This window comes from Protopterus annectens, chromosome 9.part0, assembly GCF_019279795.1.
Source record: "Protopterus annectens isolate FY-2018-M chromosome 9.part0, PAN1.0, whole genome shotgun sequence".
NCBI lineage: Eukaryota > Metazoa > Chordata > Ceratodontiformes > Protopteridae > Protopterus > Protopterus annectens.
In genome coordinates, this window is record NC_056743.1 from 1,535,074,830 (window position 1) to 1,535,087,304 (window position 12,475).

The 12,475-nt window shown below is 38.5% G+C and overlaps 1 protein-coding gene across 1 annotated transcript in view; it reads left to right on the top strand.

Annotated features, from left to right (window-relative positions):
• LOC122812165 (guanylate-binding protein 1-like) overlaps positions 1-12,475 on the top strand; it is a 789,313-nt gene that overhangs the window by 652,048 nt on the left and 124,790 nt on the right. Inside the window, exon 9 of the mRNA XM_044084488.1 lies at positions 7,850-7,953. Coding sequence (XP_043940423.1) covers positions 7,850-7,953 — 104 coding nt within the window. The remainder of the gene's footprint in view (positions 1-7,849; positions 7,954-12,475) is intronic.

The window sequence follows — 12,475 nt, forward strand, 5'->3', positions numbered from 1 at the left end:
TATCATTGTAGGCAGTAGGGACAGTAAGGGGAAGTGCGTAGGATTAATTTTGTTTAGGAGGACTGGTGTATGATAGGCATTATTATTTATCATAATTTGAGTATATGTTAATTTTTTGAAAGCAGTTATTTTCATGGTGAGTTCTATTGCTGATATTTTTTGTTTAGAGGTAATATTCTTTTCCTCCCAATATTTTGAATATAGAAATGAGTCCTGATTTTTAATTTTTATTATTAATCAGTAGGTATTGGATAGCATTTTTGATCTAAGAAGTAACATTTTGGATCAACTGGGACAAGAAGATGTCCTGTTCATTAATTTTAACATTGGATGTTTTCAAATTTACTGAGACCATTATTTGTCTAATTATTATAATATATTTTTTGCTTACTCTTAGGCTATTTCTAATGTTATCCATTGAAAGATTTTTTTAGTTGATAGAAGTCCCAAATTGTGCAGTTTTTTTATTAAAGGGTTAAGAAGGGAGGTGATGATTAGTGATCAGCAGTATGGTTTCATGCCAGGAAAGAGCACTACAGATGCGATGTTTGCTCTGAGAGTGTTGATGGAGAAGTACAGAGAAGGTCAGAATGAGTTTTGTTGTGTCTTTGTGGATTTAGAGAAAGCATATGACAGGGTGCTTAGAGAGGGGCTGTGGTATTGTATGAGGAAGTCGGGAGTGTCAGAGAAGTATGCAAGAGTGGTACAGAATATGTACAAGGGTAGTGTGACAGCGGTGAGGTCTGCGGTGGGAGTGATGGATGCGTTTAAGGTGGAGGTGGGATTACATCAAGGATCAGCTCTGAGTCCTTTCTTATTTGCAGTGGTGATGGACAGGTTGACAGACGAGATCAGACAGGAGTCCCCGTGGACTATGATGTTTGCAGATGACATTGTGATCTGTAGTGAGAGTAGGGAACAGGTGGAGGAGACCCTGGAGATGTGGAGATATGCTCCAGAGAGAAGAGGAATAAAGGTCAGCAGGACTAAGACAGAATATATGTGTGTGAATGAGAGGGAGGATACAGGAATGGTGAGGATGCAGGGAGTAGAGGTAGCGAAGGTGGATGAGTTTAAATAATTGGGATCAACAGTTCAGAGTAATGGTGAGTGTGGAAGAGAGGTGAAGAAGAGAGTACAGGCAGGATGGAGTGGGTGGAGAAGAGTGTCAGGAGTGATTTGTGACAGACGAGTACCAGTAAGAGTGAAAGGGAAGGTCTACAAGAGGGTAGTGAGACCAGCTATGTTATATGGGTTGAAGACAGTGGCATTGACAAAAAGGCAAGAGTCACAGCTTGATGTGGCAGAGTTGAAGATGTTAAGATTTGCACTGGGTGTGATGAGGATGGACAGGATTAGGAGTAAGTATATAAGAGGGTCAGCCCATGTTGGAATGTTTGGAGACAAAGCCAGAGAGGCAAGATTACGTTGGTTTGGACATGTGCTGAGGAGGGATGCAGAGTATATTGGGAAAAAGATGCTAAGGATGAAGATACCAGGTAACAGGAAAAGAGGAAGGCCTAAGATAAGGTTTATGGATGTAGTGAGAGAGGACATGCAGGTGGTTGGTGTGACAGAGCAAGATGCAGAGGACCGGAAGAAATGGAAACAGTTGATCTGCTGTGGCGACTCCTAGCGGGAGCAGTCAAAAGAAGAAGAAGACTGATCTAGACTTGCATAGTGTTATTTATTCTTATGTTTGAATTAAGGTGGATTGATTGTAGGAGGATAAGGGAATCTTTGAGTTTTAGGGATGTTATTAATTTCTGGAATATTAGACTTTTATTCTTAATTATTGGGTGAATTTTAAGTGACTTAAGGATCTTCTGATTCCGAAAGGGAATACCTTTGGGGTTAATATTTGTTGAGACTAAGTGTTCGTAGTATAATTTTATCCACAGTACGTAACACTCTTTATTTGTTGGGTCGTAGTTATCCATTTGAGTAATATGATTTGCACTTATAATTTCTTAGTGTAGTTGAAAGTCTGGTAGCCCACCCCCCCTTCTCTTTAGGTAGTATTAATCTACAATAGCGTAGTCTAGTACTTTTAGAATGCTGTATGAATTTTCCTAGGTGTGTTTTCATTTTACTGAAAAAATTATTTGGTATGTTAGTATTATAGCATTTAGTTGGTATAGGCTTTTGGGGAGAATATTCATTTTTACAATTCGTGCTTTGGATAAAGAAGATGGTTTTAAGTTCATCCATCTATTAATATCTTCTGTAACATTTGACCATGTTTTGTAAAGGTTATTTTAAGTATGTCCAATTGTGTGTGGTTAAATTGAATACCCAGATATTTTAAAGAGTAGTTTACTTTGATTCTTGTCTCAGGAAAATAAAACTCCTTGTGACTGAGGGGATTTAAAGGAAAGATGACTGATTTATTTGGATTTATTTCATAGTCTGACACTTTTTAGAACCCGTCGATGGAGTCCAGGATCTTCTTTAAGTCGGTGTTTGGTAATTCAAAATAAATTGAAAAGGAACTGATTATAGTTTCTTTTCTATGGGGCTCTACACTGAATCCAGTCAATAGAGGGATTCTGTATATGAAAGAATATCAAGGAGGCTTGGGTTTAATAAACCCAATAGTACATGCAACATATTTAATTTTGTATAAGGTATTAAAAGAAACTATGAAAAAATGAAAACTTTATAGAAGTGATATTATATTATAAATACAAAGACTTGAGGGAAGGAATGGAAGTTAAAAAATAAGTAAAAGCATTGTGAATGACTGAATGAAAGAGTAGCAAAACAAAATTGTGTTATGGAAAATAAAAAGAATATATGTGAAAAAAATAGAAATGTATCATACTTAAATATTATGAAAGCATTTTAATGCATTTATCAATGGAAGGATTTAGAAATAGATAAGAAAAAAGCCACAGTGATGAAATTTAATAGCTATAAAATGATTAAAGAATGTAATATTTTTTTATGGAAGATTGACTATTAGAAAATTGCTGGTTAAGGCAAATATGCCAGAGAAGAAAAAGCAAGATAGAATATGTAATAAATGTGAAGAGTTTGAGAAATGTGAGAGAGTTAATTTGTGGAAAGAAATATGTAAACATAATATGGTGAAAACCTTGTTAAAATTTGAGCAAGTAAGGTGAAGAGAGTACAGGCAGGGTGGAGTGGGTGGAGAAGAGTGTCAGGAGTGATTTGTGACAGACGAGTACCAGTAAGAGTGAAAGGGAAGGTCAACAAAAGGGTAGTGAGACCAGCTATGTTATATGGGTTGGAGACAGTGGTATTGACAAAAAGGTAGGAGTCAGAGTTGGATGTGGCAGAGTTAAAGATGTTAAGATTTGCACTGGGTGTGACGAGGGTAGACAGAATTAGGAATAAGTATATTAGAGGGTCAGCCCAGGTTGGACAGTTTGGAGACAAAGCCAGAGAGGCGAGATTGCATTGGTTTGGACATGTGCTGAGGAGGGACGCTGGGTATATTGGGAAAAGGATGCTAAGGATGAAGTTGCCAGGTAAGAGGAAAAGAGGAAGGCCTAAGGTAAGGTTTATGAATGTGGTTAGAGAGGATATGCAGGTGGTTGGTGTGACAGAGCAAGATGCAGAGGACAGGAAGAAATGGAAACAGGTGATCCGCTGTGGTGACCCCTAACCGGAAAAAGCTGAAAGAAGACGAAGAAGAATTTGGTTATTATGGGGCATGAAAATAGGAAGAATTGAAGAAAATGGACAGAGTAATATTTTATGTTTCATGGACTATATGGAATGAGAGACTAAATTAAATCAAATACAGTGGAAAATGGACTTTGACAAAGATTCTGTAGAAAATAATGTTTTGGTTGTAGATAAAAGACTGGGGGGGCATGCTTAAATTGAAGTTTATAATGTATGGAGATTTGTAAATAATGTAAATATGTAAATAATATGTAATGTATATATCAGTAAAAAAAATCTACTTTTTTTGATAAGTGCCACGGCATCTTTTAATTCTTCCTGAGCTACCACCAACTTAGGCAGATGGAGCCTCAGTTTATTGCCTCATACAAAGGACAGCACACCCAGGAATGCAGTACCCCCCTCCCTTATACTGCAGTTCAGTGACTGTATTGCAAAAACTCAGTTAAAATACCGGGCATGGGGCTAGAACCCACAGTCTTCTTCACCAAAAGAGACTGCACTATCTGTTGAGTTACTAAAACTACAATATCATGTATGCTAGTTATTCAGCCCCTTCCAAAGAAAACAGCACTGATCAAGACAAAAAACTGCACCAAGTAAATGCAGCAACACGAACCACCTAGTACTTTTGGATTGCTGAAATGACACCATTAGAAACCGTTTAGATCTGAATGTTTAGGGGTAGCATCGTATCTGTTTGGTTGGTCAAGATTTCTAGCTAAAACCAAAAATAATAGGAAGGCTAAAACCAGGGGCACATTTTAATTGCTCCAATTCACTTAAAATATTAAATAGGACAAGTTTTGCATCATTAAAAAGTATAAAACTCTAATGGCTGGCATTACTGACCGACTTGAACCAATGAGTGATTTACCAGAAAATCAAAAAATGTTATGAGGGACAGAGCAAACATTTGAAGTAAAGTCAGGGTTATCCTGCAAAAATAGGAGCAGTTGAGAGCACTCGGAATGGAATGTCTGGTCATAAATTATTCCAGAATTTTTTTGGATGTGCAGGATTTTAAATGATGCAGTTATGGTTTTCAGTTTATGACAACTGTCTGTGAATGGATCACAGCAGAAGACTAAAAATTTGTATTTTTAGTGACTCCGATAGTTACAACTAAACTGCAAACCTTTAAATTCTTAAGTTCAGACATCATCATTTTCAGACAGTTCAGTATAGTTTGACATTACCGTAACATTAATAAGCACCAACAAGCAAAATAATTAAAGAAATTGCAGATGTAGTTAGCTTCTCCAGCTTCTAAGTATGGAGAAATATACTACCATGCATAAGGTAAATCAAATATACAGAATGTGGAACATTTAGTAATAACTAGGAAGGGAGCTCACAGCATGGTTATAATGTTACTTTGTACTTGTTTCATAGCATGCCCATCTTCTTCAACCAGTAGAGACTCTTGGGAGCAACAGCTCAAGTTGTAAAGTCCAAGGTACCAAGCAACTCTCCACCACCTCCAGCCCCACAAAAAAAAAAAAAAAAAACTTCAGTCAGCATCAAGCAATCAAGCAATACAATACCATAACATTCATAACACCAAAAAATAAGCAAGCAAAATAATGAATAAACTACAGCCATAGTCAACCTTCCATCCTCAAAATGCAGAAAATTGCAGTATTTCATACAGTGTGGAGCAAATGGGTAAAACATAACATGACATGTTTATTAACAACTAGGAAGGAAGTTTACACCATGGTTAAACTGATATACCCAGTCTCTCTTTGCGTGCTAGAAGTTACTTGGTTACAATGTAAAATTTTCCTTTTATATTATTTTTATGACAAAAAAAACGTATACAGCAGTTGTAATATTTAGTTTTTACCACACATTCAGCACTTCAAATATAGTGACTTGAGAGTAAGTTGTAAAAGTCCATGACCCCTCCCACACACACAAAAAAAGCTAATTATTGTCATATTCTGTCTTAGCATTGCCATATTCTCTCTTAGCATTTTTAATAGCATATTCTTCATGACAAATAACTTCAGCTTTTCTCCCCATTTCTGTTATTATTATTTCATTCTACCCACTACATTGCTAATACTTTGATATTTGACCCATACTCACATAACATGCACGCACGTGCACACACACACACACACACACACACACACACACACACACACACACACACACACACACACACACAGCAATCAGTTTCAGCAACCTAAATGACCATACACATCAGATACTTGCCTGACATCAAGTGAATGAATAAATTGATAAATAATGGCCTTGAAATGTATCTCAACTTGCTGTGATCAGAACTATACAGTGCCGCTGTCCTCTGTCATCTCAACTTCTTAGCTCGAGTGAAATACTACACAAAATCAGGGTAGTGAGGGATTTTTATAGTAGGGAATAGCAGTTATAGGTTTATAGTCTGATACTGTTGAAGGTGGAGCAGGTATACAGTAGAAGTGATTTATTTAGTATAATGGTGTGGTGAGTTGTTAAGATGTTGAGGTTAATACTTACAAGCAGCGGCCAAAGGAAGAAATCAAGTAAATGGTTCAGTGGGGGGCTGGGGCATTAGGGTAGGATGGGGGAGGGAAAGGAAGTGAGTAGCAGCCTTGCTACCTCAATAGTTGCATATCAGTCTCATAATCTGAAGGTCTTGAATTCAGTCCTCACATGGCACAATTTCAAATTATGTAATAGAAATGTGGTGGGCCTATAACCCAGCTCATGCATTAGCAGGAGACAGTCAGTGTGCACATACACAGAACAGAAAGAACACTCCAAATATTGGAGTAGTGGGTAAGTAAGCTAAGAGTAAAATATGTTTTTCCTTCCAAAAGGCTGTTTTGGAGTATAAAGGAAAAAATAAAGGCATTATGTGTGATTACAGACCGAAAAGAGAGGCATTGTTTGTAGATGGAAAGGTATACTTTTGTAGCAAAAAGAAATTTGAAAAACGCGAGTATTCAGTGGTCACAGTGTTCTAATTGCACATCCAGTGTTTACAGACAGCAGGATGGGTGAAGGGGTGAGTGGCCCTTTAAAGGACAACCACACAGTCGTTAAGAGAGGAGCCGTAACTTCATACTCCTGTAAAAGTATTATAAAACAACAGTGACAACAACAGGTTTACTTTTAAGATCAAACGTTTTCAACTTACCATAGATAAGAAACAAGAATGTCTTCCAATAAACTAAATGGGTGAAAACTTGTAGAGAATGAAGAGTTAGAAGCTCTGGAAAGGCAAATTAGCAACAAGTGGGTATTATGGCAGTGGAGAGCAGAAGCAGAAAGTAAAAGGAAGAGAGACGAGGAAAAGCAGGAGAAGTTAGAAGCAGTTAGTAAGAAGGCAGAATGTGGGAATAAAACAGTGGAACTAGAGATGGGAACTTTAGGGTGAAGATGCTCACAAACTGCTTGCAGTAGTCAAAGCACAGACTCTTTACCACTGACCACTGAATATCACAGTAATGCACAGAAGAGATGGGCATACAGTTAGAAAAGAACATCAATGTACTGCAGTTGAACACCACTTACAGCACTGACTGGTTTCTCTGACGATCTGTACAAAATCACTTCATCAAAGCTGGCCAGAATTACTCGTATAGATTGCATAGGTGTGCCAAGTGAAAATGAGTCAAGAAATACAAGAAGAGCAAGACTGTCTGACATCAGTCCTAAAACCATCAAAGCCAGCATTCATGCAGTTGTACTGCTTTGCATGAAGATACTAATTTGCTGCCTATGACTGCATAGGGAAGGGTTGAAGTTGAAAGAGAATAATTGTGACAGAATTACTATATAAAAGTGGAAGTGCCATTCGGGAAGAGTAGTGTAGTGCTTTGAAAGGACCCAAGGACATTGGCAATAGCCTTAAGCAAGGGCAGTAACAGAGGATGGAAGATGTGCTTCTGATAGCAGCTCTTGTATTAGTAGGAGCTAATCAGTTCACACATGTGCAAAACAAAAAGGACACTAACTACTGGATGAATGAGCAGGTAAATGAAGAGGGAAAAAACATGCAGATTTCGCAAAGAAATTAGTCAGGGGTCAGGACTGAACCCTGGTGCTGTGATGCAGTAATCTTAATAAATCCCAACCATACTTCCATTACAACTTTTAAGTTAACAAAATAATATTAAATCTGATCCTTTGATTACCCACCTAATTTTCTAATTCATCTTTTTTCTTTATCTCTGTTTTCTAGTACAGGAAGCTGACCGTAGAATGGCTGAAGAAGAAAAAAAGGCAATGCAAGAAAAAGTGAACAGACTTCAGGCATCTTTTGATGCACTTACCAAACAGTATGAGGTAAGATGTGAATATGCACTGATAATCTGTCTTCTTTTTTCCTTTGAATTCTTTGTAGCCTGTTGCATCTGTACAAAATTGCTGCTGTTAGTATTTAGCTGTGCCCCTCATAACTCTCAACCTGCCCAGCACTTTATTGTCTTGTCACAAGATTGAACATCTTGAAAATGCAAACCGTCTCAGCAGCCACCCTTGCAGCTATGCAATTTCTTCCTCATTTTACATACAATAAGAAACTGTCAAGTATGGGCAAGAGACCGCATCTTCACTAAAGGTATTCCATTTTTTATGTTTTATCTTTTTGATGAAAAATCTTTTCTTCACATAATACAGACCATCAAACAGCATGCTGTTTTTTTACATTTCATCAACTGAGTCATAAGAAAACATCAAAAATAATAAACATATCAAGTAACAGTAGTGCAGTTAGCAGTGCTAGTGACACAAAGTATAAAACCCTCTAAAGAGGTAAGAACAGAAACATTCCTTTACCCTTAGCCCTCAGTATCCTTACAAGTATATCAGTCTCTATCCATGTGTCATATTTTGTTTGTTGTATAACAAAGTACAGTCTAGCATAGATATTCTAAATAATTCTAAACATCAGCCATGTCTTCTTGTGTACAACCCCCTTTGGAAAAGTTTACATTATCTTTCCATGTCTCACTTGAGGAGGGCTGGTTTAATCCTTCTGACATTAAAAGGTATAAAATAACATTATTCCTGTCATCCATAACCCCAAGTGTTTGCTTGTTCTATCAACCTTAACTCATTCACTTCAATGGAGCTCAGGAAGTTTGCACTGTAACTTCCAGTGGGCGGAGCCTAAGCCATTTGATGCAATCAAATTATGTCCTCACATTTCAAACAAATATATATATCTCTGGAAACATAGGGGTTATGAAAGAAGTGTAAATGAATGGCAAACTGTTCAACACAAACTATTTTTTATAGTGGTAGTATTCTTTGGGTTCTTTGTCTTAAACCAATTTTATAAGTCACAGTAAACACAGTAACTATTATGTTTGTAATATTTTGTAAACAACTTAACATCTCAGCAACCACTCAAGTTACACACATACTGTCAGCAGCATTTTATTAATCTAGCTGAGAGCTTTCACATGAGACTAAGGAGTTCTGTCTGTTACTTGGTTGTTCAGACATTTAGAAAAAAGGTGAAAATTATATCTATATAACTTAATATCATAAAAACAATAGTTAATATCTCTTCATCTGCAATAGACAGAGGTCGAATATTATTGTATGCCAGACACAGGTCACCCCTTAGCAGTCTGTAGGATACTGGGTATAGTGACAAGGCTTTGAGTCAGTTTAGACTTTGTATCCTTTTAGTAAGTTATCTCTGTGGGCATTGCAATTGTTTCATGTGTCTGGACAGATGCATGTCAAAGGGAACATTATATTCAGTGACTGACCTAATGAGGGCTGAGTAAAAGGGGAAAATGACATCCATAGATCTAGACACAATCCCTTTGTTCATAAGATATGCAATATAGAGAGACTTTTTGCAACAATTGACACATGTTGTTCAAAAGTTAGGTCATTGTCCAGATAAGTTTCCAAATGTCAGTGTTGTAGTTCTCCGAGGTAGATGACTTTCTAAAGGATACAATAATGCATTTTTTTTTGGCATTTCGTTTCAGACAATGATTTTGGCAATAGTTATTTATTTGGGACAAACCTTCTTGTGGGATGGCTAAGCCATTTGGAGATTAAATGACTGCTCCTATCTTGCAGATATCTGCAACTTAGTCAGCTAGAGCCCTTTGGTATTAGCTTTTATTTCAGATATAATGGATATTATATTGTTTAAACAAGGAAAGTTAGAAGCATTTAAAAATAATTGCCATCAGAGTTATCTTTTCTTAATAATATGGGACCATAGACCACCCCTTATATCTCTGGACACCTGTTCAAGGTAAAAAAACAGAAATTCATGGGAATTAACAGAAATATATCTGTTTAATGCATTTTTAATGTTAGCTTTCTCAATATCATGCAAATGCTTATATATGTTATCTTTAAACCTCCAGTGGGTCTTCCCAGTATAAAATGCTGGACAGTGTTGACAGAGGACAACATAAATGACACCCCTGGATAAACAGTTAATATGCTCTTTGGGTTCACTTGTTTTTGAACCAGAATGCCCTCTTTATTTATAACATAAGTACATTGTTTACAATAGCCCATTTAAAGGTACAAAATCCTTTACAAATGCACTCTATGAGCACCTACAGGAATGCGTGGATCAAACCATCCCAAGTAAAACCAAGACTCACTCCTCCAAAAAGAGGAAACCAGGCTGGTGGACCCCGGCCATAAATAAGCTATACAACAGGAGGAAACTATTCCATGATGGAGCAAATTCCCATAAAGGGAAGGCATCACTGATGAGTATCAGCAAGAAACTACGATCCTTCATAAAATCATCCAAGGCCAGCTTCTTAAGAAAAATTGCCAACGACTCTAAAGATAATCACAAAGCCTTATTTAGCTATGTTAAGAATCTAGGTGGCAACTCTCAGATCTGCTCTGAGCTAGTGCAAAATGGCAAAAAATACACTGAACCAACTGACATTGCCAACATCCTGGCTGACAGGTTCAGTGCAAACTTTACCTCCCACACCCCCAAAAGGGCCCGTGTCCATCCCAGAAGAATGTAGAGCCCCAGATATCACAGACACACAGGTGAAAACAGCCCTTTCCAAAGCCAAAAACACAGCATCATTGGGACCGGACGGTATCCCAGGCTGCGTCTTACACGAGCTCCAAAATGAATTAACCCCTCACCTAAATTCACTGTTCAAACTCAGTCTTACCACAGGCTGTGTACCCAAAGAATGGCGTACTGCAACAATTATCCCACTCCACAAAGGTGGTGCCACAACGGATCCTGGGAACTATCGCCCTATAAGCCTTACTAGCTTGGTCTGCAAAGCTATGGAGCACATCATCATGGAACTCATTAACAGAGACATTGGGAACCTCCAGACACTGGACCCTACCCAATTCGGCTTTGTTAAAGACAGATCCTGCCTCCTAAACCTAGTTGACGTCTTTGAAACCATTACCAAGGCCATAGATGAGGGAAAGGTAGTCCACACAGGCTACCTGGACCTCGCAAAGGCCTTCAACACCATTCCCCACTCTGGCATTATAGATAACCTTACCAGCTTGAACATTAACTCCTATGTCATGAGATGAGTTGCCAACTGGCTCATGGATCGAACTCACATGGTCAGAGTTGTGGGTGCCATGTCCGACTCTAAACCGGTTACAAGTGGCATCCCACAGGGCTCAGTCCTGGGACCCCTCCTGTTCAGTATATACTTTTCTGAGGTACAGGCAAGCATGGGAGGACTATGGCTAACCATGTTCGCAGATGATTGCAAACTGGGGGCCATAATCGACTCTCCAGCTGTCCCAGACATCCTTCAGAAGGGTCTCACGGAGACAAATACCTGGTGTCACAATCATGGCCTCAAGCTAAATGCCAAAAAGTGCATAGTCATCCCTTTTGGGAAAAACATGCCCACGAACTACCACATAGGTGGTAATCCACTAAGTACAAAAGATGTAATTAGGGATATGGGGACCCAAGTAGATAGCAACCTCTCCTTTGATCATCACATTGCCAAAGTGGTTAGAAAATCCTTCTATGTAGTCCACCTAATCACAAAAGGGTTCACATCTAGATCAAGAGAGGATATTATGCCCCTATACTCATCACTCATCAGGCCCATAATAGAGTACAATGCCCCATTTGGAATGTACCTTACACGACGCCTGCAACAGCTGGAAAGACCACAGGAGTACCTCACCAAGAGGATCATGGGCCTGAAACAGATGCCTTATGCAGCACGACTAAAGAAACTCCAGCTCTACTCGGTTGCCTACTGCCTACTCAGAGGTGATCTCTGCCTGACGTACAAGGCCATCTCTAACCCGAAATTAATGGACATGCTCCACCTCAAGAAAACCAAATCTCTTAGAGCCACATGCTCTAGGGATTTAAACCTCAGCACAACAATAAATAGGACATGCTGGAGGGATAGATTCCTGTCCCAGAGACTTCCCTCGCTCTGGAATAGAATCCCAATCTATGTTAGGCAAAGCCCCTCACTGACTCTCTTCAAGAGAAATCTTGATGAGTGGATGGTAAATCATAAATTTACCCCTGGGATCACTTCAGGGGCTCTGCTGGACAGAGGCTTAGGAAACTAATCTAAAAGGGAGGCGAAAGCCAACACATTCTGGCTAGGCTTATAAATGCCCTTGGGCAGATAGCCTAGTACCTACCTATGAACCTTAGAAACACAAGGTGCAGGGTTTGATTCTCACATGGGATAATTGGCTAGGCTTAAAATGGCCCATGATGGCAGTTAGCCTAGTACTAACCTATGAACTATGTAGAACCTTCAGTTAAGGGTTATGAAACTGGGTAAAGGAGGGGTCTTTCTTTGGAACTGGAGTGATTATAGTAACAGGATGTGCTGTTTAC